General features: G+C 62.3%; 1 protein-coding gene across 1 annotated transcript; it reads left to right on the top strand.

The window, feature by feature from the left end:
* Positions 1–1,192: 1,192 nt before the first annotated feature.
* LOC142913308 (protocadherin Fat 1-like) lies at positions 1,193–27,949 on the top strand. Its single transcript, XM_076060842.1, has 18 exons — positions 1,193–3,317; positions 3,463–4,569; positions 4,708–4,832; positions 8,666–8,879; positions 9,182–9,243; positions 10,145–10,450; positions 10,567–10,783; positions 12,547–12,686; positions 13,332–13,628; positions 18,636–18,846; positions 19,117–20,048; positions 20,132–22,844; positions 23,715–24,101; positions 24,331–24,533; positions 25,229–25,382; positions 25,510–25,752; positions 26,581–26,970; positions 27,093–27,949. The coding sequence occupies exons 1-18, from the start codon at positions 1,193–1,195 to the stop codon at positions 27,290–27,292; spliced, it is 10,026 nt and encodes a 3,341-aa protein (XP_075916957.1). The 3' UTR covers positions 27,293–27,949.

Raw genomic sequence — 27,949 nt, 5'->3', positions numbered from 1 at the left:
TGAACCCAGCGACCCGGGTTCGATTCCCGCTCACGGCCAACACCATCAGTGACGATTATCTAAACCGATCCTGGGCCTCCCCTAGGTCGACTCAGCCTCAAATGAGTACCTGGTGCGGTGTGTAGTAAACATCGCCACTGGGGAGACAAAGGCGGTCGGGTGTGGTTGCTGGCCACCCACCCCCTCGTGTACCGTTACCGGCCTTCGTAGGCGCTCGCAAACAGCACTTGCCCCTACAGTCTGTTAAGGCTACACGGGGGGGTCTTTGTCTCTCTAACCTATACAATTAATTTTATCGTCTGTCTGTGTCCGTCTGCGCACGCGTGCTTGCGAGGGATTTGGCTACCAAACCGTGGGGTTCACGTGAGAAATGTTTCTGCCAGGAAGCACGCCGTGGGCAAGCGCTGTGCCGTCTTCCCGTCGCTCGCATTCAAAAGAGTTAAAGTTGAGTTGTGTTGGCGATTTCCATTTAAATATTTAGTTAGGTTTGCGGCTATCTATTTATTTATTTATTTCCCCACGCGCCTCGGCCCGGAGACAACGTCATCAGCTGCGCGCACGTGCACAACGCTCGCACGGTTGGCCCCTGCAAGCTCTCACGCACCATCGACGGAGGCGTGCGTCCTTTTTTATTCGCCTGCACACTCTACAGGCAAGTCGCACACATTGGTATCGTAAGCATTTATATAATTACACTTTGCACCGCTGGCAGGGGTTGCCCCTAGCAATGCACACACGATCGGCACACATTTTCATTCGCGTTAAAACTGCAACAAAAACGCACACAACACGCTGAGGTTGAATGTCCTCTTCTCCCCACTCCACACCAATGCATCCTGTTACTACTATAGAGCCCCTAGATATTATTATTACTGCGCTTAGATAGTATTATTGTAGCGTGGCCGGGGGAGCGGCCCAGCCCACACCCTACCAAGGTGAGTGGGTCTCTCTGGTCTCGCAGTGGGTGGGTTTCTGTGGATCTCTGTGCCTGTAGAAACGTGCCTTTTCAAGTATTTGGCTGCTGCTGTAATTATAAATGTCCACGAGGTGACGACGACGATGATGAGCCACTTTGTTGAGCTATCGTTCACGACAGCCAATTCGCTTCTCAAAAAGCACTACCCGGTAGCTCAGCGGGGTGCCTTACCTGGCAAAAAAAAATAGTTTGGTTTGTGTTTGGTCTTGATCTGACATGTTAGAGGAGGAGGAGGAGGAGGAGGAGGACCGACACCCCATTGGGAGCGCCAGACTTTGGCGTCGCCCACCTCTCCGACCGCGGCTCCGTGTCGTCGGCGGCTCTCGGGCGCAGAGCCTGACGCCCAACACGATGGCCTCGGCGCTCCTCCCGCTGCTGCTCCTGCTGCTGCTGCCGCCATGCGGGAAATGCCTCGACGGGCAACGGGGCCGGCCGAAGCCCGCCTTGCGCTTCACCAGCTTGTCCTACAAAGCCACCGTCTACGAAAACTCCGCGCCCGGGACGTACGTGGAGAGCCACGACAAGATGGGGATCCACGTCGGCCGCTCGGCCCCCGGGGCCCGGTACGCCGTCGTGTCCGGGGACGAGGGGGCCGCGTTCGAGGCGGAGGGGCTCGTCGTGGGCGACTTTTGGTTCCTGCGCGTCCGCACGAGGGGCGTGCCGTTGGACCGCGAGGAGCGCCACGGCTACACGCTGGGGGTGAAGGCGTTCTCCGAGAACAGCCGCGGTTCGGCGTCCGCCACGGTCTTCGTCCAGGTGCTGGACCGCAACGACCTGAATCCGCTGTTTTCGGCTTTGTCGTACGCCGCGAGCGTCGCCAACGACGCGCCGGCGGGCACCACGGTCCTACGTGTCGCCGCCACGGACGCCGACGAGGGCCCCAACGGGCGCTTCAGTTACGCCCTGGCGTGGCGCTCGGACGCGTTCGCCGTGCACCCGACGAGCGGCGCGGTGACGCTCGCCAGGAGGCTGACGGAGCCCGGCGACGCGGGGCTGCACGAGTTCAAGGTGATGGCCGTCGACGGCGGCGGGCTGAGCAGCTCGGCGCGTGTCGCGGTGAATGTGAGCCGGGCGAACGCCCACGCCCCGCGCGTCACAGTCGTCGCGACCCGCGGGCAAGGGGCGCCGTTCGCCGACCCCGCTGCCGCGTACGCGGAGCTCGCTGCGGTGGACCGCGACGCCGGCCCCGAGGGGGAGATCGTCGCCGTGGAGATCGTCGCCGGCGACCCCCTCCGGGCGTTCTCCGTCGCCCCGATGGACGGCGCCGGCACCGCCTCGGCCTACGCGGTGAGGCTCTCGGGGCGGCTGGACTGGGCGGACTTCCCCTTCGGGGTGAACCTCACCGTGCAGGCTCGCGACGGGGGGAGGCCGCCCAGGCACTCGCGGCCCGTCACGGTCACGGTCCGGGGGGGCGGCGCCGCCGGCGCGTTCGAGCGGAGCATCTACGCGGGCGCCGTCGAGCGGCAGTCTCCGCCCCGCGCCGTCGTGCTCGCGGTTCGAGCCTCTTGCGGCGCGCGGGGCTGCCGGTACGTCGTCCGAGGCGGCGCCGATGGCGACTTCTTCGCCGTGAACCCCGCCACCGGGGTCGTCTCCGTCCGCGGGTCCCTGGCGGCGGTCGACAGACGCCGCTTCGAGTTCGACGTCGGCACCGACGCCGGCCCGGGCGTCGCCGGGGTCGCGATCGACGTCGCGGACTACAACGCCCACGCCCCGGTCTTCGAGCGGCCCAACTACTCCGCCTCGTTGAGCGAGGACGTCCCGGCGGGCACGTTCGTGCTCATCCTGCACGCCGCCGACGACGACGAGGGGGACGACGGCCGCGTGACGTACGGCCTGGCGGAGGACGAGCCTGGCCCCTTCGCCGTCGACCCCCGCATGGGCATCGTCGTCACGACGGGGCCGCTGGACCACGAGGAGATGGCGGGGGCCTACCGGCTGCGCGTGCGAGCCTCGGACTGGGGGACTCCGTTCCGCCGGGAGGCCGAGGCGACCGTGACGGTGAACGTCACCAACATGAACGACAACGCGCCCGTCTTCGAGTCCGTAGACTGCGTGGGCGAGATCCCCCGGGACCTCCGGCCGGGCGAGCCGATCTTCACCGCGTCGGCCATCGACGCCGACGAGCTCCGGCCGGTGCTCTACGGCATCGCGTCCGGGAACGAGGGCGGCTTCTTCGCGCTGGACGGCGCCCTCGGCGTCGTGACGCTCGCGCGCTCCCTCGCCGACGAACGCCGCCGGGCCGGCGGGGGCCTTCCGCCTCGGCCTCACGGCCACCGACGGGGAGCTCTCGGCGGAGACGGCGTTCCTGAACGTCTCGGTCGTGGACGCCGCTCCCGGACGGGTGCCGTCATGGCGGTGCGTGGAGACGGGGATCGCCCGGAGGATGGTCGCGTGGCTCCACCGGGCAAACCAACGGCGAAACCGCCCGCGCCCCCTCGCCGCCGGCGCCGTCAATCGGCACGCGCCGGCGTTCGCCGCCCCGGCAGTCGCCGTGGAAGTCCGCGAAGATTTGCCAGTCGGGGCCGAGGTCACCCGAATGGAGGCCACGGATCCGGACGACGGCTTCGAGGGGAAGCTGCTGTACGCCCTGACGGACGACGGCGGGGCGAGCGGCCTCGCCGTGGACGCGGAGACCGGCGTCGTGAGGGTCCTGGTGCCGCTGGACCGCGAGGCCACCGCCTCCTACCTCGTGAACATCGTCGTCCGCGACCTGGGCACGCCGCGGCGCTCCGCGAGCGCCACCCTCCGGGTCGTCATCTTGGATGTCAACGACAACCGGCTGGAGTTCTCGCGGCGCGCCTACGAGGCCCGGGTGCCGGAGAGCACGCGGCCGGGCCGCGAGGTGCTCCGGCTGGAGGCCGCCGACGGCGACGCGGGCGCCGCGGGCGCCGTGCGCTACCGTCTGCTGTCCGACACCGACCTCTTCCGCGTGGACGCTGAGACGGGCGCCGTGGAGGTGGCGGCGCCGCTGGACCGCGAGCGGCGCGCCGAGCACGCGCTGCTGGTGGAGGCGTCGGACCTGGCGCCGGAGGAGAGCCGCCTCTCCTCCGTCGCCGCGGTGACCGTGACGGTGGAGGACGTGGACGACCACGCGCCCGCGTGCGCGCCGGCGCCCCTCCGCCTCCGCGTGCCCGAGGACTTCCCGGTGGGGGCCGTCCTCGGCTGGCTGGACGCTCGCGACCCCGACGCGGGGCCGGCCGGGGAGGTGCGCTACTCCCTGCCGGGCGAGGACGAGGACGGCGGCACGTTCGGGGTGCACGAGACGAGCGGGGCCCTGCGTCTGGCGCGGCCGCTCGACTTCGAGAGGCGGCGCCGCCACGACCTGACGGTGGCCGCGCGCGACGGCGACCCCGGGGGGCCGCCGCCGGCCGCCTGCCGGGCGACGGTGGAGGTGGTGGACGTGGACGAGAACGACCACGCCCCGCGGTTCGCGGAGTTCGCGGCGGCCGCCGCCGTGCGGGAGGACGCCCCCGTGGGCGCCGTCGTCGTCACCGTCACGGCCACGGATGAAGACCGGGGGATCGACGGGGAGGTGCGGTACTCCCTCGTGAATGAATCCGGCCTGGGCGTCTTCAGCATTCATCCAGAGAATGGTAAACCGCACCTACTCCCCCCCCTCCTTCCTCCCTTCCCCCCCCCCATCCTCCTCCTCACGGCTCACGACGCCGACTGACGGCTCACGCCGGCGCCCGTCTCTGCCGTGTGTCGTGCACGGCGCTCCGCGCCGGCAGGGATGATCATCACGGTGCAGCCGCTGGATCGGGAGACTGCTGACAGCTACTGGCTCACGGTGCGCGCGACGGATCGCGGAGTCGTCCCTCGCTTCTCCACACTGCACGTCTACATGGACGTGCAGGTACGGAAACTCACACACACGTACACACACACACGTATATACACACACACACGTATACACACACACATGTATACACACACACGTATACACACACACACGTATTCACACACGTATACACACGTATATACACACACACGTATACACACACACACGTACACACACACACACACGTATACACACAACAACAACAACCGCCATTCGCCATTAAGTGGCGGTGACGTCACCACGACGCTTGTGCCAGGCTATGTGCACCCTGAGGCCACGTGAAGTGTCGAACGCCCGCTGGCAGGAGGTCACGGGGCAGACCCAGGTGCCACGGGTCGACTGACTGAGATGACTGGCTGATGCACCACCTGTACCCCCTACTGTGCCAACCTGCTGTGCTTGAGCCACTCGGCGCTCCGCTTGTTGTTGTGAGCGTCGCTCCTCTGCCCTCCGTTGTTGTTGGATGGCGACTACCTCCAACTGCCCAGTAGCGTCCTTCACGAGCCTCCTCCACAGAGGCCGATCTAGACACCGCTGGTACCAGTCATCGGCAAGTCCACTCAGCTCCACGTCCTCCTGTACCACATCACACTATCTCTTCTCTAGCCCGTGCCGCGCCCGCTTAGCCCCCTCAATCCGGCCGAACAAAAGCTGTTTTGGCATGCGGTGGCTGGGCATGTGGGCTACATGACCCAGCCATCGCAGCCTTCCCCACCGGAGGAGCTCACCGATTGGACCTTGCCCAGATCTTTCCAGGATTTGTGAGCTCCTCACACAATCCAGTCTGGTTAAACCCAGGATGGATCGTAGGCAGGCCAGCCTAAATGTTTCTAACCGGCGAAGATGTTTCATTAGGGGGGTCCACGTTTCGCAAGCGTAGAGAAGGGAGGGAATGACCGTGGCCGAGAAGACCTGAAGCTTAGTGCGGAGCGACAGACCAGGTAGCTTCCACACAGCGTTACGCAACCGATGAGTCCTCTGCTGTTAAACTGGAGCCAGTCATAAGCACACTGCCCAGGTATGGGAAACTCTCCACTCTCTCCACAACTGCCCCATCACCGATTGGGAGTTGTGGGGGTGGAGTGTCCGATGGTACAAAATACCCAGGCAGGTGCTTCGTTTTGGTGGGGCTGATTGTAAGGCCCCACCTCTTAGTGGCACGCTCCAGTCTCAGCAGCAGCGTCTCCAACTCCTCCTCTGAATGAGCAGCTATTACCAAATCATCAGCATACATAACGTGGTTGAGCAATAGGGAGCCATCCCTTGACCGCACCCGGGCATCGATCAGCCTCTCATTATATCTGTACCATATGGAAATTCCCTCGGTACAGCTATTGAAGGCTTCACGAACTATGTGGTCAAAATAGATGTTAAATAATGTGGGAGCCAGAGGACATCCCTGTCGCACCACAAGGTGTACAGGGAATGGCTCTGACTCCCGGCCACGTAATTTTACCCGGGCCCACTCACCATCATGAAGGTCCTTAATGATCGTGAGCAGAGGGTCAGGTACTCCAAAAGCAGGAAGAACAACCCAGAGCCCAGGCCTACTGATGGTATCATAGGCCTTGACCAGGTCAATAAAGCAGATATGTAGGTCTTGTTGGAATTCCCTACACCTCTGCTGTAGCAGACGGACAGAAAATATGGCATTTGTGCAGGACCGCCCTTTCCTGAAACCGCATTGGGGCTCCGCAAGCCTCTCCTCAGCGTGCCTGGCAAGGCGATGCTGAATAATCCTTGCCAGGACCTTTCCCGGCACACTGAGGAGTGAGATGCCCCTGTAGTTGTTACAGTCTGTGCGGTCCCCCTTCTTAAAAAGGGGGACCACCAGGGCATCCTTCCAATCCTGCAGAACCCGTCCAGTGGTCCAGACCGTTGTTATGATGTCATATAGGGCAGTCTGTGCACAAACGCCACCCTCCCTCAGCATTTCGCTTGGGAGATCATCTCTGCCCGCTGCCTTTCCTGGTCTCAGACTCCGGATTGCCTTCAGGACTTCCTCAACAGATGGCACCTCAGCCAGCCACTCACAGGGGGTGACTTCTTCCAATATTTGAGGCACCGCAGCCTCAGCAGGGTCATCCTCACTTTGTGCCACGATGTTTTTCTGGCTGAGGGATTTTCCCTCCCCCAGGACCTCACAGAAATGCTCAGCAAATCTGAAAACCTGTTCCTGGGGGTCGGAGATTGGATCACCGTTTTTTCACCTAATGATGGTAATAGGTGTGGCGCTGCAGGTTACTTTTTTGATGGAGTTAAATAGAGATTTGTGATCACGGGCCACTGAGGCAGACTCCATCTCCTCAGCAACCCGCGACCACCACCCATCCTTGCAGCGCCTCACGGCTCTCCGAACCTCCGAGCGAAGGCTGCGGTAAGTCTCCTCATTCTCTGACGTGGGATTCTGTAGCCGATGACAGTGGGCCTGTCGCTTTTTCTCAATCATCCTGAACACCTCCTCTGTCAGCCAGGGTCTCTGGGGAGGTCTGGACCGTGTACCCAAAGCAGCCATTGCAGCTGCATGAGTCACAGTCCTAAACCTCGCCCATTTACCCTCGACATCAGGAGGAGTCGGGGACGATGCCAATCCCAGCCGCAAGCGATGATGAAATTCTCGCTTGCAACTTTCATCAGATAACTGAGACCAGGCCACTTTAGGTTGGAAAGGGGTCCTGGGTGTACACCCACCACCGGAGTGGAAGAATGGCAGGCGCATCTTACAGATGACAAGTCGATGGTCAGAGGGCAGATCAGCTCCACGGTAGGTCCTGGTGTCAAGGACGAGGGCTCACATCCGCTGGTCCGTCACTATGTAGTCCAGCAGATGTTCTTGCTTGGACCCGGCATGCAACCATGATGTTGTGTGGATGCGCCGATGCCGGAACAGCATGTTGGTAATTACAAGCCCATGGGCTGCACAAAAATCTAGCAGCCTCCTACCGTTGTTATTGAGCTGATCTGGCCCATGCCCTCCAGTCACTCCATACCAGGTGCCAGTATCATGACCAACTCAGGCATTGAAGTCACCCAACATGATGACTCTATCCCGAGGGGCCACTTTAGCCAGCACCTGTGACAGGAGGTCATAGAAGGCATCTGACTCATCGGCTTTGCCTGCATCCCTCCACGGATGTTCATCTTCGGTGGGGGCATAAGTAACCACGACCACCATGCCTTGCCTCCGGTTGATGGGAAGGCGAGCCCAAAGTAGCCTGGGGCTTACAGCTTCCCACACCTCACCGCCACGCTCCCACACCCCCTTCATTCTTTTGTTCAAAAGAAGAGGCACACCCTGTTGTTTGGCAGTCTGCTGCCACGAGTAGAGGACTGTCCACCCCTCATGGTGGCAGGAGCCAGAGCCGGTCCACCGGACCTCCTGAATGCCACATAGATCCAGGTGGTACCGGTCCAGCTCCCGACAGAGGAGTGGCAGCCTCTCCTCCGCTGTGAGCATTCGAACATTCCACGTGGCCACCCGTAGTGGCTTTTCGTTGTTTCTGGAGGACACACACACGTATACACACACACACACACGTACACACACACGTATACATACACACACGTATACACACACACGTATACACACACGTATATACACACACACACGTATATACACACACACGTACACACACACACGTATACACACACACACACGTACACACACACGTATACACACACACAAACACACGTACACACACACGTATATACACACACACACGTACACACACACGTACACACACACAAGTACACACACACATACACACACATGCGTATGCACCGCTGCATTTTAAAACGACACACAATGCGAGTACCGTGTGTCTCTCCCCCCCCCCCCCCCCCCCCAGGACGTTAACGACAACCCCCCGCGGGCATCGCGTCCGTGGTACCAGGCCGCGGTGGCGGAGAACTCCCGTGGGGGCGTCAGGGCAGTGCAGGTGGACGCCTGGGACCTGGACAACGCCGCCGCCATGTCCTCCAACGATGCCCGGGGCAGGGGCCTCACGTTCAACATCGTCAGCGGAGACCCACAGGGATTCTTCACCATAAACAACGCGACAGGTGGGGGTTGGTGGTGGTGGAGAGCAAATCCAGAACATTTACAATTATAGTGTAGTGTAGAAAGCAAATCTATAACATTTACAATTATAATGTAGTGTATAGTGTACACTACATTATGCACGACACAACTATACACTACAGAATGTGCCAATTCGTTACTAGTACAGCACTAACCGGTGTGTTGGTGAGCAAATCCAGCAACATTTACTATCCCCGTTGGCCCCCACCCCACCCCACTGCGTGCGTGTGCCGGCCGGCGTGGGATGGTTGTTGTTGACCTCCGGTGAACGGACTCGTTGCAGGCGTCATCCACACCACCAGCAGGCGGCTGGACAGAGAGAGGCAGGTGGAGCACGAGCTGGAGGTGAGAGTCACCGTGATGGTGGTGGTGGTGGTAGTGGCCTTCAATAGCTGTACCGGAGGAATTTCCATCTGGTACAGATATAATGGGAGGCTCATCGATGCCCAGGTGCGGTCAAGTGATGGCTCCCTATTGCTCAACCTTGCCGATGATCTGGTAATTGCTGCTCACTCAGAGGAGGAGTTGGAGGCGCTGCTGCTAAACGTGGAGCTTGCCACTAAGAGGTTGGGACTTACCATCAGCCCCACCAAAGCTAAGCACCTGCCTGGGTATTTTGTACCATCGGACAATCCACCCCCACAACTCACAGGGCAGTTGTGGAAAGAGTGGAGAGTTTCCCATACCCTGGCAGTGTGCTCATGACTGGCTTCAGTTTGACAGCGGAGGTCTCACTCCGAATCAGTCGAGCGGCATTATCTTTTCATCGGTTGCATAACGCTGTGTGGAAGCTACCTGGTCTGTCGCCCCGCACTAAGCTTCGGGTCTTCTCGGCAAATCATTCCCACCCTTCTCTACGCTTGCGAAACGTGGACCCCCCCTAATTGAACATCTTTGGCTGGTTAGAAACATTTAGGCTCACCTGCCTACGATCCATCCTGGGTTTAACCAGGGTGGATTGTGTGAGGAGCTCACAAATCATTAAAACATCTGGACAAAGACCCATCGGAGCGCCGGGTGGCTAAAGCACAGTAGGGGGCACAGGTGGTGCATCGGCCACTCATCTCAGTCAGTCGACCCGTGGCACCTTGGTGTGCCCCGTGACCTCCTGCCAGCGGACGTTCGACACGTGGCCTCGACGTGCACATGGCCTGGCACAAGCGTCGTGGTGCCGTCACGGCCACTTAGTGGAGGTCGTTGTTGTTGTTGCGCGTGTGTCTGCGTGCGTCCCGCCCGTCGGCGCCAGGTGTCCATCGTGGACGGCGGCGTGCCCCCGCGTGAAGCGAGGGTGGCGGTGACGCTGAGCGTCTCCGACGAGAACGACAACGCCCCGCGCTTCCGCAGGAACCTCACGCGCGTTTACGCGGTGGCGGCGAAGGAGCCGACGGTGGTGGCCATCGCCCGCGTCTACGCCGCCGACGCCGACTGGGGCAACAACGGCATGCTGTTGTACACCGTCCACGGGTGGCAACACAATTACTATTCCGATGAGCACGGAGTCGTCTACAGCCGGAGCGACTTGCACCGTGCGGGGACATCCCACTCCATCCTGGTACTGGGCACACTCCCCTCGCGGTCCTCCCCCCTCATCCTCACGGACACGCTTGACAATGTTGACCCCCCACCGTGAAGCAGAACTCGCCGATCTCGCCGTTGCCCGCCCCGCAGATCGAAGCCAGAGACTCGGGGCAACCGCCGACCTTGCCGTCGACGGCCGTCATCCACGTGGAGTGGATCGCTGCTCCCCGGCCGCCGGAGACGCCCGCGGCCTTCGGCCTGAGCCGGCACGCGGTCACCGTGTCGGAGACGGCCGCCGTGGGCTCCGTGGTGATCGCGCTGCCCACGCAGAGCACGGCGGGGAGCCTCCTCTGGTTCAGCATCACAGGTCACGTGGTGCCACCACACACATTCCAAATCCCACCCCACATCATGATGGTGTGTTAATGGTGACATCATGATGATGGGTTAACGGTGACATCATGATGATGGTGCGTTAATGGTGACATCATGACGAAGTGTTAACGGTGACATCATGATGATGTGTTAATGGTGACCTCATGATGATGGGTTAATGGTGACCTCATGATGATGGGTTAACGGTGACCTCATGATGGTGTGTTAACGGTGACCTCATGATGGTGTGTTAATGGTGACGATGATGGTGTGTTAATGGTGACCTCATGATGATGAATTAATGGTGACCTCATGATGATGTGTTAATGGTGACCTCATGATGGTGTGTTAATGGTGACAATGATGATGTGTTAATGGTGACCTCATGATGATGGGTTAATGGTGACATCATGATGATGTGTTAACGGTGACGATGATGATGTGTTAATGGTGACCTCACAATGATGGGTTAACGGTGACATCACGATGGTGTGTTAACAGTCACATGATGATGGTGTGTTAATGGTGACCTCACGATGATGGGTTAACGGTGACCTCACGATGATGGGTTAACGGTGATATCATGATGGTGTGTTAATGGTGACGATGATGATGTGTTAACGGTGACGATGATGATGTGTTAATGGTGACCTCACGATGATGGGTTAACAGTGACATGATGATGGGTTAATGGTGACATCATGATGGTGTGTTAACGGTGACATGATGATGATGGGTTAACGGTGACATGATGGTGTGTTAACGGTGACATCATGATGGTGTGTTAATGGTGACGATGATGGGTTAACGGTGACATGATGATGGTGTGTTAACGGTGACAATGATGGTGTGTTAACGGTGACATCATGATGGTGTGTTAATGGTGACGATGATGGTGTGTTAACGGTGACATGATGGTGTGTTAATGGTGACGATGATGATGGGTTAATGGTGACGATGATGTGTTAGCGGTGACCTCACGATGGTGTGTTAACGGTGACATCATGATGGTGTGTTAATGGTGACCTCATGATGATGTGTTAATGGTGACCTCACGATGATGGGTTAACGGTGACATGATGATGGTGTGTTAATGGTGACGATGATGATGTGTTAACGGTGACATGATGATGGTGTGTTAATGGTGACGATGATGATGTGTTAACGGTGACGATGATGGTGTGTTAATGGTGACAATGATGATGTGTTAACGGTGACGATGATGGTGTGTTAATGGTGACGATGATGATGGGTTAACGGTGACGATGATGTGTTAACGGTGACAATGATGGTGTGTTAACGGTGACATCATGATGGTGTGTTAATGGTGACGATGATGGGTGTTAACGGTGACATCATGATGGTGTGTTAATGGTGACATCACGATGATGGGTTAACGGTGACCTCACGATGATGGGTTAACGGTGATATCATGATGGTGTGTTAATGGTGACGATGATGATGTGCTAACGGTGACGATGATGATGTGTTAATGGTGACCTCACGATGATGGGTTAACAGTGACATGATGATGGGTTAATGGTGACATCATGATGGTGTGTTAATGGTGACATCATGATGGTGTGTTAACGGTGACATGATGATGATGGGTTAACGGTGACATGATGGTGTGTTAACGGTGACATCATGATGGTGTGTTAATGGTGACGATGATGGTGTGTTAACGGTGACATGATGATGGTGTGTTAACGGTGACGATGATGATGACGTTAGGGGGGCGCCGCGTGTTGACAGGCGGTGACGTGGAGCACAGCTTCCACGTGACGGAGCACAGCGGCGTTGTGGAGGTGGCCAAGCCGCTGGATGCCGAGCGGTGCTCCTCCTACCGGCTCACCGTGACGCTCACCGACGGGACCAACGCTTCAACCACCCTGGTGGGCGGGCACGCGTGTCTGTGTGTGTGTCTGTGTGCGTGTCTGTGTGTGTCTGTGTGTGTCTGTGTGTGTCTTTGTGTGTGTCTGTGTGCGTGTCTGTGTGTGTGTCTGTGTGTGTGTGTCTGTGTATGTGTGTCTGTGTGTGTGTCTGTGTGTGTGTCTGTGTGTGTGTGTCTGTGTGTCTGTGTGTGCGTGTCTGTGTGTGTGTCTGTGTGTGTCTGTGTGTGTGTCTGTGTGTCTGTGTGTGTGTCTGTGTGTGTCTGTGTGTGTGTGTCTGTGTCTGTGTGTGTCTGTGTGTGTCTGTGTCTGTCTCTGTGTCTGTGTGTGTGTCTGTGTGTGTGTCTGTGCGTGTCTGTGTGTGTCTGTGTGTGTCTGTGTGTGTCCGTGTGCATGTCTGTGTGTGTGTCTGTGTGTGTCTGTGTGTGTCTGTGTGTGTGTGTCTGTGTGCGTGTCTGTCTGTCTGTCGCACAAGGTGGGCGTGACGAGGCCGTCAGGGCGATGCGGTGACGTCACGAGGCCGGGGGTTGCCGCGGTGGCCGCGTGAGACGTGCCGGGTGCATCGGCACCTCTTGCCAATTCCTCCTCACCACCACCACCACCGCCACCCGCATCACCACTTTACTCACCCCCCCCCCCCCCCGCTAGGTGGTGGTGACGGTGCAGGACGTGAACGACCACCGGCCCCGCTTCTCCCGTGACCTCTATGAGGCGACCGTCACCGAGGACGCCTCTCCCGGCGCCTCCCGGATCCTGCGGCTGGAGGCGACCGACGCCGACGCCGGCGCCGCCGCCGCCCGGCTCTCCTTCTTCCTCGTCGGCGTGGGCGGCGGCGACGCCGTGGAGGGCCGGCGTCTGTTCCGCGTAGACCCCGTCACCGGCGAGGTCACCGTCGCCGAGAGGCTGGACCGAGAGGCCAAGTGGAGCCACGTACTCACCGTCATGGTGAGTACGTGGCTCCACGCCGGGTGTGCGCGTGTGTACGTGTGTGTGTACGTGTGTGTACGTGTGTGTGTGTACGTGTGTGTACGTGCGCACATGTGTGTGTGTACGTGTGTGTGTACGTGTGTACGTGTGTGTGTACGTGTGTGTGTGTGCGTGTGTGTACATGTGCACGTGTGTGTACGTGTGTGTGTGTACGTGTGTGTACGTGTGTGTGTGTACGTGTGTGTACGTGTGTGTGTGTCCGTTGAACTTCGTCCGCAACTGTACGTAGCCGACTGCTGATCGAAGGCGACGATGATGACGACGACGACGCCGTGACCACCGTCTTGCGTGGTGACCACAGTGTGCGGTGTACTTCATAGTAATGCGTATAGTGTAGTTTGTCACGTAAACAAGCCGTGTAACTAAATCGCCACATTTTGTTTGGGTGACACAAAACCTTGCCGACCGGCCGTGTCAGGCGGCGGTGGCACAGTCGGATGACGACACGTTGCACGCGACCAGCACGTCCCTCCACCGAGAATGGCGTCTGCCGCGAAAGCCTCCTGTCCGGGGGCGTTCGGAGCGAGCGCTCCGCTCAGCCCTCTCTCTCTTCACTCTCTCACTCTCTCTCACTCTCACTCTCTCACTCTCTTTCTCACTCTCACTCTCTCACTCTCTCACTCTCTCTCTCACTCTCTCTCTCTCTCACTCTCTCACTCTCTCTCTCACTCTCACTCTCTCACTCTCTCTCTCACTCTCTCACTCTCTCTCTCACTCTCTCACTCTCTCTCTCACTCTCTCACTCTCTCGCTCTCTCGCTCTCTCACTCTCTCTCACTCTCTCGCTCTCTCACTCTCTCACTCACTCTCACTATCACTCACTCACTCTCACACTCTCTCACTCTCACACTCTCTCTGCGCATGCGTGGAGGAGGCTGCGTCCAGGTGAAGTTCCGCGCTGCTCACCTGGATCAATGGGGGCCTGATTTTCCATAAATTAGGCCAAGCCTGAGAGAGGTTACAATGGGGAGTTTAAACATCGCTCTTCCCCTCGTTTTGTAATGGTTTATTCCCTTTGATTTCTTCTTTATTTTTGCTCACTGAGTCGTCCCGGAAAATTTATTCCAAGCGGCTCGTGGGCTGAACAGAGAACGGCAACAACGACGACAACAACAACAACGACGACGACAACAACAGCGAACACGTGCGCAGGTGTGGCTGCTGCCGACCACCACCATGGTGCAGCGCACCGCGCTGGAGACTCTCACGAGGACGAACGGTTTCGCCACCTTTCCGCCGTCCGGGATCGCCGTCGTCGCCGCCGCGGTGGCCGCGACGACGTCGGCTATGCCGGCGTCGTCGCGGCCCAGCGGCAGAGCGGAGGGGTCACGGTGTACGTGGCGGAGGAGGCGATGGCGGCGCGCCTGGTGGAGACGGGGCTCACCGTGGGTGAGCTTCACCTGCGGTGCGCCCCGCTCGCCACGCCCGCCGTCAGGGTGGCGCTCTCGGGCACGCCGCCCTTTCTGAGCGGCGCCGACCTGCTGCGGGACCTCCAACGCTACGGGACGGCGGTGTCGAAAGTCACGCTGCTGCCTCTACGAACGAGGGACCCCGGGTCGGCGCACGTATTGTCGCTTCAGCGCCAGGTTTTTATGGTCCTGAAGGACGGCAACACGGACTTAGACATTAACTTTAAGTACACGGTGCAGGGCCACGTGTACACAGTACACGCATCCACGGCGGGGATGCGTTGTTCCGGGTGCGGATGCAGCGGCCACGCCCGGAGGAACTGCCCGAACAGGGCGAGCGAGTCCGCCGCGCGTGCTGCTCCGCCCGCAACGGGGCGGGCGGAGCAGCAGCAGACACAGCAGCAGCGGCCGCAGCAACAGCACCGCCATCAACTACAACAAGAAGAACACCAAAATCAACAACAGCAGCAGCAGCAGGGAGGGCAGCGGGGTGATCTCGCCGTCCTGGCAGCTGACTGCGGGGCACGGACGACCGAGGACGAGGGAGACGTTTTCGTCCGCCCGTCCGCCCCTCCCTGGCGGAGGAAGCGGAGGGCAAGGAGCGACCCCGCGTCAGCGGGACGCGTCGGGGCCCCCGCGATGCGGACGGTGGTCGCCGGCGACAACAGCGAGCCGGAGGACCGCACGGAAGCGGCGACGGGGAGCGACGGCGAACCCGGGCCGCGGGACGGGATGAGCAACGACGGCGGACTCCACCTGCCGGACGACGTCGCGGTAGCAGAGCGACCGTCGGAGCCGGACCCAGCCTTGGCCGCTCCGGAATTGCAGACCAACAACAACAACAACCGCCATTCACCACTAAGTGGCGGTGATGTCACCACGACGCTTGTGCCAGGCTATGTGCACACTGAGGCCACGTGAAGTGTCGAACGCCCGCTGGCAGGAGGTCACGGGGCAGACCCAGGTGCCACGGGTCGACTGACTGAGATGACTGGCTGATGCACCACCTGTGCCCCCTACTGTGCCAACCTGCTGTGCTTTAGCCACCCGGCGCTCCGCTCGTTGTTGTGAGCGTCGTTCCTCCGCCCTCCGTTGTTGTTGGAGGGCGACTGCCTCCAACTGCCCAGTAGCGTCCTTCATGAGCCTCCTCCACAGAGGCCGATCTTGACACCGCTGGTACCAGTCATCGGCAAGTCCACTCAGCTCCACGTCCTCCTGTAACACATCACTCCATCTCTTCTCTAGCCCGTGCCGCGCCCGTTTAGCCCCCTCAATCCGGCCGAACAAAATCTGTTTCGGCATGCGGTGGCTGGGCATGCGGGCTACATGACCCAGCCATCGCAGCCTTGCCCGCCGGAGGAGCTCACCGATGGGACCTTTCCTAGATCTTTCAAGGATTTGTGAGCTCCTCACACAATCCAGTCTGGTTAAACCCAGGATGGATCGTAAGCAGGCCAGCCTAAATGTTTCCAACCGGCGAAGATGTTCCATTAGGGGGGTCCACGTTTCGCAAGCGTAGAGAAGGGTGGGAATGACCGTGGCCAAGAAGACCTGAGGCTTAGTGCGGAGCGACAGACCAGGTAGCTTCCACACAGCGTTACGCAACCGATGAAAAGATATTACCGCTCGACTGATGTGGAGTGAGACCTCTGCTGTTAAACTGGAGCCAGTCATAAGCACACTGCCCAGGTATGAGAAACTCTCCACTCTCTCCACAACTGCCCCATCACCGATTGGGAGTTGTGGGGGTGTAGTGTCCGATGGTACAAAATACCCAGGCAAGTGCTTAGTTTTGGTGGGGCTGATGGTAAGGCCCCACCTCTTAGTGGCACGCTCCAGTCTCAGCAGCAGCATCTCCAACTCCTCCTCTGAATGAGCAGCTATTACCAAATCATCATGGTTGAGCAATAGGGAGCCATCCCTTGACCGCGCCCGGGCATCGATCAGCCTCCCTTTATATCTGTACCATATGGAGATTCCCCCGGTACAGCTATTGAAGGCTTCACGACCACCACCACCATCACCTTCACCGGCGCCGCCGCGCCTGACGGTGCCGCGGCGCTCGAGGGTGCCGTGACACCTGACGGTGCCGCGGCGCACGCGAAAGACGAGCAGCCCGCCTCCCCGTCTGACGGGGCGATGGCTGCTGGACCCGCGGAGGTACACCACCCCAAGCCCAAGAAAAACCCGGCTCGGGGTGGCCTGACACGAGAGGCGGCCGCCAAGCCCCAAGAGAACATACAAGGCGACTGTAAAAACAACAGCAACGAAAATAACGACAACAACAACAACACCTACAGGGACGACGGGTGGTTAAGGTCCAACGTTGTTGAGAACACAAGTGAAACGAGCCGCCCGCGAGTCCGGAGGGGGATAGAGTACAACCCAGGGGCCATCATTGACTATGTACGACACCCCTTCAAGGGGCGCGCGGGCACCTTCAGAGAGCAATTCCCCGACGCGCTGGCCTTCATGCAGGCCGCGCGACCACTTTGCAAGGATCCGCAAAGGTAAGTCTGCAGCCGGAAGGAGGCCGACAAGGTGGAGGCTCTAGTACGGAAGGCAGAGAGGAGGTATTCCTCCCAGCTAAAGGGCCCCCCCCCTGCGGCCACCGCCAACACCAACACCTAGCGTTGTGGCCTCGGGATTTAAAAGGGCAAGGTGCGCGATGACGCGCGCGGACTCGAAATGGTTTCCTCTGCGCACGCGATCACCAGAGGCTGGCGGTGGACCGTGAGCCACCTAAGCTGGCGGTGGCCACGCCAGGAGGTGTGCTGTGCGTGCCTCGTGTGCAGCACGTCCACTGAGGCGGTCTGTATACCTACCTGCATTGGCGGCGATCAGCTGCGTCATTTGGATGTGCACGCGGTGACACGTGCGGACCGATTTTGATTTGGTTTTGGTGGTTGGGTTCACCCGTACCGTGGGGGGGGCGGCGCGTGGTTCGCACTTTGGACCCGGTTTTTTTCCCGCTTCTGTGTCATTGCAGAACGGTGTTGTTTTTCGATATGTGCGCTTGTGTTGACGGTGACGAGGTTGTTGCCTGTGGCTGGTGTCGATGGTCTTGCGCGCAATGACGCGCACGGACATTGTTGGCTTTTTTATTGGCGACTCTCGCAATGGAGCACCGGAACCGTCCAGGGCATTTGCTGCTGGACAATAAAGTTTATTTAAAAGTCAAAGTCTCTCACTCTCTCTCTCTCACTCTCACTATCTCTCTCACTCTCTCTCACTCTCTCACTCTCTCGCTCACTCTCTCACTCTCTCTCACTCTCTCACTCACTCTCTCTCTCTCACACTCTCTCACTCTCTCTCTCACTCTCTCACTTTCTCTCACTCTCTCTCTCACTCACTTTCTCTCTCTCACACTCTCACTCTCTCTCTCACTCTCTCTCTCACTCTCTCTCACTCTCTCTCTCTCACTCACTCTCTCTCTCTCACTCTCACTCACTCTCTCTCACTCTCTCTCTCTCACTCTCACTCTCTCTCTCTCACTCTCTCACTCACTCTCTCACTCTCTCACTCTCTCACTCTCTTTCTCTCACCCGCGCGAGCAGGTGCAGGACGGCGGGGTCCCCGTGAGGCGAGCGTACGCCACGCTGGCGGTGAGCGTCAACGATGCCAACGACCACGCGCCCCGCTTCACCGGCGGCCCCTACGAGGCCCGCGTGGCCGAGTCGGCGGCCGTGGACTCCACCGTGGTGCGCGTCACGGCGACGGACCGCGACGACGGCCCCAACGCCGACGTCAGATATAGCATCAGATACGGTGACCGCCGCTTCCGCCGCCGCTCCCGCCGCCCCTCCCAACCGCCCCGGGGGGGGGGGGGGAGTTTCTGCACAGGGGCACGTTTCCAGCGTCGTGGTTTCTCCGTCGCGTCCCTCTCCCCGAGCGAGTCGCGAGCCGCGGGTCCAACTCGGATCGCTCGGGAGCCGACGGGCGCCGCGGTTTCCCCCGCGTCGTTTGCCCTCGGCGTCTCCCTCCGGATTCGGTGACGTGAACTCGCGCCCGTCCCGCTCCTCCGAATTCTCCCGGCAGGAAACGTGAGGAATTCCTTCGCCGTCCACCGCGCGCTGGGCGTCGTCTTCGTGGCGAGGAAGCTGAACGGCTCCGCGGTGGAGGCCTACGAGCTGACGGTGAGGGCGGTGGACCGGGGGCGCCCGCGCCGCGTCACGAATGCCGCCGTCCGCGTTGTCGTCGTCGCCGCCGACGCCGACGCCCCCCCCAAATTCGCCTCCGGAGGCGGCGGCGGCGGCGGCTACTCGGCGGAGGTCGCCGAAGGGGCCGCGCCCGGGAGCTTCGTGCTCGCGGTGAGCACCTCTGGCCGGTCGACGGTCGCCTACGAAATACGGGAGGGCGATCCCGAAGGCGCCTTCGACATCCACCCGACGTCCGGGGTCGTTGCCGCCAAACGGCCGCTGGACCGCGAGCGGACGCCGTCGTTCCAGCTGACGGTGCGGGCCACAGACGCGTCGGGCCTCTCGACGGACGCGTCGGTGACGATCCTCGTGCTCGACGAGAACGACAACGGGCCCGTCTTCGACCGCCCTCGCTACCGCGGGGCCGTCGGCGAGGAGGCGGCGGCGGGGACCCCGGTGCTGGACCCGGACGGCGTCCCGCTCGTCGTCAGGGCCGCCGACGCGGACGACGGCGAGGGGCGCGCGACGGTCGCCTACGGGATCGTCGAGTTCGGAGCCAGGAAGTACTTCTCCATCGACCCGCGCACCGGGGCCATCAGGGTCGCCAGGGCCCTCGACCGCGAGACGACGGCCGAGTTCCGCTTCCGGGTGACCGCCTCGGACGGCGGCAGCCCGAGGATGTCCGCCGAAGCTCCGGCCGAGGTGACGGTCGCCGTGCTGGACGCCAACGACTGCCCGCCGGCGTTCTCGACGGCCGCGTACGAGACGACGCTGACCGTGCCGACCCGCGCCGGCGTCCGCCTGCTGACCCTGGCAGCCTCCGACCCGGACGTCGGTGCCACGCTGACCTACGCGTCGCCTCGGGAAACGTCGGCGGCGCGTTCGCCGTGGACGCGCGCACCGGGGACGTCGAGGTGCGAAACGCCTCCCTCCTCGCCGCCGGCTACGACCTCGGGGTCGAGGTGTCCGACGGGAAATTTCGGAGCGCCGCGCGGGTGAAGGTCTCCGTGCGGGCGGTCGGCGGCAGGCTGCGGGTTCCGCCAAAGATCTCGGCGCGCATCCCCGAGAACGGCACGGCGGGCGCCGTCGTGGCCGCGGTCGTCGCGACGGGGGGGGACCTCAACGAGCCGCTCGTCTTCGACCTGCTCGACCCGAGCGGCGCGTTCCGGATGAGGCCGACGGCGGGCGTCCTGGAGACAACCGGCGTCGCGTTCGACAGGGAGGAGCGCGATCGCTACGAGCTGCTGGTGGAGGTGAGGGGCGGCTCGCGGGCGCGCCCGAGCGTCGCTCGCACCGTGGTCGAGGTGGCCGTCGAAGACGTCAACGACAACACCCCGGCGTTCGTCGGCCTGCCGTACCGCGCCGTTGTCGGGGCGGCGGCGGCGCCGGGGAGCGCCGTGCTCACCGTGGCAGCCCTCGACCGGGACGTCGGCGAGAACGCCAGGGTGAGGTACTCGTTGAGGGACGACCGCGACGGCCGCTTTCGCGTCCGCCCTTCCGGCGGCGAGATCTTGCTGAGGACAAGCTTCGCCCCGGGCGCGTCGGGCAAGGACTTCGTCGTGACCGTGGTGGCGACGGACTGCGGGACTCCTCCGCTGTCGTCTGCGGTCGGCATCACGGTCACGGTGCTCGACGAGGACGCGCCGGCGTTCGAGAGCCTCTCCCACGTCGCGTGGGTGCCCGAGGACGTCGGGCCGCCCGCGCCGATCGCTCACGTCCGCGCGGCGGGTCCCGAGGGCCTGCCGCTCGTTTTCTCCATCGTCGACGGCGACCCCTTCGACCAGTTCTCCGTCGACTTTGGCACGGGCGTCGTGAGCGTTGTCGGCTCGCTGGACCGCGAGACGCGGGCCAACTACCGCCTCGCGGTGCGGGCCGCCTCCCCGGCGACGGGCCTGCATGCCGACGTGAGCCTAGACGTCGTCGTCGGGGACGTCAACGACCACCGGCCGCTCTTCGCGCGGGGCGCCTACGCCGCCACGCTGTCCGAATCCGCGCCCCCGGGGACCTCCGTCGTCCGGGTGAGCGCCGTCGATGCCGACGCCGGCCCCAACGGGGCGCTCCGCTACGAGATCGTGGACGACGGGGAGAAGGGCGGCGAGGGATTCTACGTGGACCCGGACGGCGGGCTGGTCGTGACCACGGCGCCCCTGGACCACGAGCGGAGCCGGCTCCATCGTTTCTCGGTGCGGGCGACGGACGGCGGCTCCCCTCCCCTCGCCTCCGACGTCACAGTGACCGTCGCCGTCGAGGACGCGAACGACAACGCGCCGGTGTTCGAGCGGCCGCTGTACGAGGCGTCCGTGAGCCGGCTGTCTTGGCCCGGGCACTTCGTGGCCGCGCCGAGGGCGTTGGACGCCGACGCGTCGGACGCCTACCGGCTGCGGTACGCCATCGTCTCCGGCGACGACGACCCAGCGAGCTTCGCCATCGATGCCGAGACGGGCGTCGTCTCCGTCGCCATCCCGCTTGAGCGGAAGAAGCCGGCCGCCTGCTACCGCCTCCGAGTCTCGGCCACGGACGGCGCGTTCGTCGGCGACGCCACACTGGCGGTCGACGTGCGGCCCACCAACCGGCACGCCCCCGCCTTCGAGCGGGCCGAGTACGCGGCGGAGATTCCCGAAAACTCCGTGGCGGGGACCCCGGTGGCCTCGGTGCGGGCCACGGACGCCGACGTGGGCGCGTTCGGGCGAGCGTCGTACTCCATCGCGAACCGGTTCGCCCGCGAGCGCTTCACCATCGACGGGAGCGGGCGGATCTTCGCGAGGGCGCCCCTCGACAGGGAGGACCCCTCGCAGAGGGCCGTGGATGTCCGCGTCGTGGCCCGGGACGGCGGAGGCAGGGCGGCCTTCGCCACGGTCAGGGTCGTCGCCACGGACGAGAACGACAACGCGCCCCGGTTCGTCGCCGCCGAGTACTCCGGCGGAGTGCCGGCGAGTGCCGCGAAGGGGACCGCGGTCCTGCGGGTCGCCGCCACGGACCGCGACGAGGGGAGCAACGCGGCCGTCGTCTACTCGCTCCGGAAGGGGTGGGAGCCGGACGCCTCCGAGGACGTCCTGGAGGTGGAGCCCCTGACGGGCCGCGTCATCACCAAGGGCGGCCTCGCCGGCCTGGAGGGCTCGCGGCTGTCGTTCTTCGTCGTGGCGGAGGACGGCGGCGGGCGCGCCACCGCCGTCCCCGCATCCGTCGCCGTGCTGCCCGCCGGCACGGCGGCGCCGGCCTTCGCCCAGGCGGCCTACGAGCTGACGGTCGCAGAGGACGCGCGGGCGGGGAGCGAGGTTGGCGCGGTGGCGGCCGCGCTCGCAGGCGACGAGGCGGCCGCGTACGCCGCAGTGCCTGGCGGCGGCGGCGGGGTGGCGGATGACGGCGCCGGGGGCGGCGCATTCGCGGTGGTCGCCGGCGACGGGCGGATCGTGGTGGCGAGGGCGCTCGACCGCGAGGCCGCGGGGAGCCACCGCTTCGAGGTGAGGGCCACGTGGCGGCGGGGCGGAGCCGACGTCACGGCGCAGGTCCCGGTGACGGTGCGTGTGGAGGACGTGGAGGACGAAGCGCCCGTGTTCGAGTCGAGCGTCTACGAGGCCACCGTGTTGGAGAACCTGCCAGGCGGGGTGCTGCTCGTTCAAGTGAGAGGTAACGCAACCGTGTGCGGCGCTGGGCTCACTCGGTCAACAAACGCGTCTTTGTGTGGGTGTCTGTGTGGTGTGTCTATGGGTTTCTGAGCGAGTAGTCTATGGGTCACACAGATAGCTCCAAATGGTAGGGGCTGCCACTCTTCGGTAACCAATTTAACCAATTTACTGGGAAAATATCACGGCGGGAGGAAGTGTCCGCAGGGACGAGGCCTGGAAACAGCAGGGCAGGTGGGGGACCCCGCCTGACGCTGTTGACGCAGCGGCGTGCTCTCCCCTGGCGGTGTCGATTGCGCGTGCCGCTGGTTCTCTGCGATGCTGGCTCGGTCGATGCTTGGCGCTTTCCGCCCTTTCTCGACGTTGATGGCTTGACATTGCAGAACTCTTTGGTGACTGATCGACCTCGGTGGCTGGCCGTCGTCTTCGTTAGTTGGTCGCCGTCTTCTGCCGCCGGTAGCTGTGATGACGATGTATGGCTCGTGTCTCTCTTCTTATGCCAAATTTCTTCCTCTGCCGCCTTCTCACCAAGGATCGGAACTTCCTTTGATTTCGCTCTGTGCTGTGGGGGGGGGGGGGGGGGGGGGTTGGTTGTACGTGTGTCCGTGTGTTCTGATTTATTAAGCCATCTGTCTGTTCAGTCTCACCCTGGTTTGATTCTTTTATGGCTTATCTCCGTCCCTCGGTTGTGTGTGAGAAACTGTTGCTGTGAGGGGAGGGAGGGGTGTTCACCTCACCCCATCTGGCCTCCAAGCGACACCATGATTGATAAAAAAAAAAATATTGGCAAAATCATTCTTAATATCAATTTGGAAAAAAGGCCTATATACAACACCCCCCCCTCCCCCCATCCTCCCCCCGACCCGTCCCTCAGCGACGGACCGAGACGGCGGTGCCCAGCCGGTGTACAACCTGGTCGAGCCGCGCGAGAGCGGCGACGCCGGAGAAGCGGAGCCGCTCTTCATGGTGGACGCCCGCAGCGGCTGGGTGAGCACGCTGAGCCGGCTGGACTGCGAGGCCCGTGACAGGCACCACCTCCTCGTCAAGGCTTTCGACCCGGCACGCCCCGAGCGCCCGCCGGCCGTCGCCAAGGTGCTCGTCATCGTGAGCGATGCCAACGACCACCCCCCGCGGTTCTCGGCCTCGGTGATCGACGTCCGAGTGCCGGAGGACGCCGCGCCCGGCCTGGCGTTGGCTGTCGTCCAGGCGGACGACGCGGACGCCGCGCCGGAAAACCGGGATCTTACGTACCACCTGACAGGTAGTGTGCAGTAGTGTATAGTGTAGTCTACTAGTACACCACTACACCTGTTGTGTTGGAGTGAACCCACCACCGCATTCACAGTTGGTCGCGGAAGCCTCTGCATTAAACCGACTCTCGTCATCATACTCTCGCCATCATACTCTCTTCATCACACTCTCTTCGTCACACTCTCCGTCTCGACGGCGAGCGACGTCCGCGTCCCACCCCCCGTCCACGCTGGCCACAGGCGGCGACCCGCTGGGCCACTTCTCCCTCGGCCCCATCAAGAGGGGGGGCGAGTGGACGCTGCGCCTGGAGCGGCCGCTCGACCGGGAGGAGCAGGAACGCCACCACGTGCTGGTGATGGCCACCGACGGCACCTTGGTGAGGACGGTCGTCGTGGCCGTCACCGTGCTGGACGTCAACGACAACGGCCCCGTGTGTGACAAGGTATCCGTAACCGTAGACTCGCCACACAGGCTCACAGACTCGTCATACCCTACCACACCACCGTACTGCTGTAACGCCATGAACACACGGTATACTTACCTGCACTGGCGGACAGACGCCAGTAGGGGGTGGTATGTGGGCCACCGGGGTTCCCAAGACCCCAATAAGGGGGCTGTGGGAATATTCTAATATCCCCTGGAACACTCTGGAAGGAAGGCGTGGCCAGGGGCAGAGAGGGCGTGGCCAGGGGTGGAGAGGGCGTGGCCAGGGGCGGAGAGGGCGTGGCCAGGGGCGGAGTATAAAAGCCGGACCCCTGAATGGGTTCCGCAGTTCTCAAGTTGAAGACTGGAGACCGGGCTTAGAGTAGGACCCTGGGAACCCCCAGACCCACTGTCCTTGTAAGGGCCGGGGCTGTGAGGGAAAGTGGTCGGACCCAAGGACCTTGGCCGGGTTGGGTCAAAGTAGCCTCCCCCTAGGGCCCCTAGCCGCAGGGCTGAGAGTGTACGTGGTCCCAGTCGATAGGACACGATAGCCCGGAGGCCACACCTCCCCAGATGGCGGGCGTAAGGGGCCGTCACCCCCTTTGTGTTAGAGGCCCTGTGCTATAGTTACTGTTAAATAAGTGTCGCCTCGACTACCGGCTCTCCCTCACCTTTGGGCTCACTGCACTACCGCTGTGCCCCACGGTGCCCCAGCTGTGGTACAACGTCACCGTGCGGGAGGACGTCGCCCCACAAGTCTTCCTGCTGAGGGTTTCAGCCCGTGACTCCGATTCCGGCTCTAACGGAACCATCGGGTACTCGCTACACGGTGCCGGAGCGAATCTCTTCCGCTTGGACCCCGTCAGCGGTAACGCTCATCGCGCTCTCTCCATCGCGCTCTCGCAGCCGTCGGGGTTGTGATCAAATTTCACGTCCACCTCCTGTGTAGCGGGCGAGGTGGTTAACGTCTTTCTCGTCGGCGTGGCCCCGCGTAGGGGAGCTCTTCATGCTGGCGCCGCTGGACCGCGAGGCCGCCCCGGCCCACGCGCTCGCCGTGGCCGCGACCGACGGCGGCGGCCGCTCCTGCCGGGCGGAGGTCCTCGTGAGGGTGGAGGACGTGAACGACTCGGCCCCGCGCTTCCTCACGGGGTCGCCCCCCCGCGCCGTCGCCCTGCGCCTGAGCCACGCCAGTGTAGGGACGGCGGTGACGAGCGCGCGCGCCGTCGACGCCGACCTGGGTACGACGGTGGCGACGGTGACGACGTACACACGCGCCCGCGCGTGACTTTGAGTGTGTATGTGCGCGTGTGTGTGTACATTATAGGTAGCGGTTATCGCGCAGCGCTACGAACCTGGCGAACATCGCCACTCGAGAGACAAAGGCGGCCGGGCGTGGTGCTGGCCACCCACCCCCTCGTGTGCCACGGTGCCGGCCTTCATAGGTGCTGCTCTCTTACAGCACTTGCCCCTACAGCCTGAGGCTACACATGGGATCTTTGGCAATCTAGACATGTTCTTATCGGTGAGTTCCGGCAGGCAAGACTGCGTTGGCTCGGTCGTGTAGCCCGCATGGCCCAGCCACCGCAAGCCCAAGCAGCTCCTGTTTGGCCGGATATAGGGGGCTGAACGGGCGCGGCACGGGCTAGAGAAGAGATGAAGTGATGTGGTACAGGAGGATGTGGAGCTGAGTGGACTTGCCGATGACCGGTACCAGCGGTGTCAAGATCGGCCTCTGTGGAGGAGGCTCGTGAAGGACGCTACTGGGCAGTTGGAGGCAGTCGCCCTCCAACAACAATGGAGGGCGGAGGAGCGACACTCACAACAACGAGCGGAGCGCCGGGTGGCTAAAGCAAAGTCGGGGGCACAGGTGGTGCATCGGCCACTCGTCTTGGTCAGTGAACCCGTGGCACCTGCTGGGTCTGCCCCGTGACCTCCTGCCAGCGGGCGTTCGACACTCCACGTGTCCCCAACGTGCACCTGGCCTGGCACAAGCGCCGTGGTGACGTCGCCGCCACTCGGTGGCGAACGGCCGTTGTTGTTGTTGTTGTTGTCGCCGTGTATTGTAGGCCCCCACCGCAAGGTGACTCACTCTCTGCTGAACTCTGCCGGCGACCGCTTCGCCATCGACGGCCGCTCGGGTGTCATCACCGTCAAGCGTCCGCTGGAGAGCCGCGACGTCTACAGCCTCATGGTGCTCGCCCACAGCGGCGGCGGAGCCTCGGCGACGGCGTCCTCCACCGCGGTGATTTCCGTGTCCCTGCACGACGACGATGAGCGCGGCGTCGCCGCCGCCCCGGCGTTCCGGCGGCTGGCCTACCGCGCCGCCGTGCCGGAAGACGCGGCGCCGGGCACCGCGGTCATCGCCGTGGCGGCCGTCCTCGGCGGGGGGGGTGCGGTGAGCTACGGCGTCGCCGGCGGCAACGAGCTCGGGGCCTTCGACGTCGACCGGAGGCTCGGTGAGAGACGCGGCGCGGGGCGCAGGCGGCGGTCCCCTCGGGCCGTGGGGGGGGTCCCCCCGTCCGTGTGTCTCCGTCTCTCCGTCTCACGGACGTGCGCCGCGTGTGCCGCGTGTGCCCAGGCGTGATACGCGTCGCGGCGAAGGCCCTGGACTACGAGAAGCGCCGCCACCACTACCTGACGGTGTGGGCGGCCGCCGCCGCCGCCGACGACGCCGCCGCCGGAGGGGCGGCGACTTCGCCGAGCGCTGTCGCCGTGGTGACTGTGGACGTCACCGACGTCGACGACGACGCTTCCGCGGTTCCCCCAATGGGCTCGTGAAGCGCCGTCGTCGGGGAGGACGCCCTGCCTGGCGACGCCGTCGTCGCCGGGCCGCCGTGGCGGTGGTGGCATTGACCCGTAACGACGCGGTTACGTTGTCGCTAGACCGCCGGCAAATTTACATTTCAACGGGATCATTTGGCCAAACGGTCATCGTCCCTCGTGGTCGTCATCGGCAGCTGGCAGCTAGCAGCAGCAGCAGCTCAGCGGGGTGGGGGGGGTCTTCACCTGCTGACCGTCAAAATGCACCGCTGCTTTTGTTTTGCACGAGCAGGATTTAAATTCGCGAACTCTTCCCGTTGCCGAGCCGCTCACCGTCACGCCCAGCCGCCTGCGGGGCTACCGTGGGGTGCCAGGATGCGGCGACATCATGGTGACCATGGTGGCTGGTAGTGTTCGTTGTTCAGTTGAAGAAGCCGTCTCCCTACTGTGTTTGTGCTGCGCCGTTGAAGCCGCCTCCTTCGCCGTTTCGGCATCCGTTGAGTGGAGCGGCAACGACAGCAGGGAGGAGATGCTGCGTCCTCGCCACAGCCGGCGTGTGGGCGGCGAGTCCACGTTCGACTGATGGTGCCCCCCTCTCTCCTGTTTGTTTGGTTTAGACCCTCGCCCCCTTCAAAGTTGCGTTCGAATAAAAGAAACCACGCGGTTTGAAATGGC

The sequence above is a fragment of the Petromyzon marinus genome, unplaced genomic scaffold (assembly GCF_048934315.1).
Source record: "Petromyzon marinus isolate PM22_M1 ecotype Great Lakes invasive population unplaced genomic scaffold, UKy_Petmar_22M1.pri1.0 PM_G_Scaffold_24, whole genome shotgun sequence".
NCBI classification, from domain to species: domain Eukaryota; kingdom Metazoa; phylum Chordata; class Hyperoartia; order Petromyzontiformes; family Petromyzontidae; genus Petromyzon; species Petromyzon marinus.
This window is presented reverse-complemented; position numbering and strand designations above follow the sequence as displayed.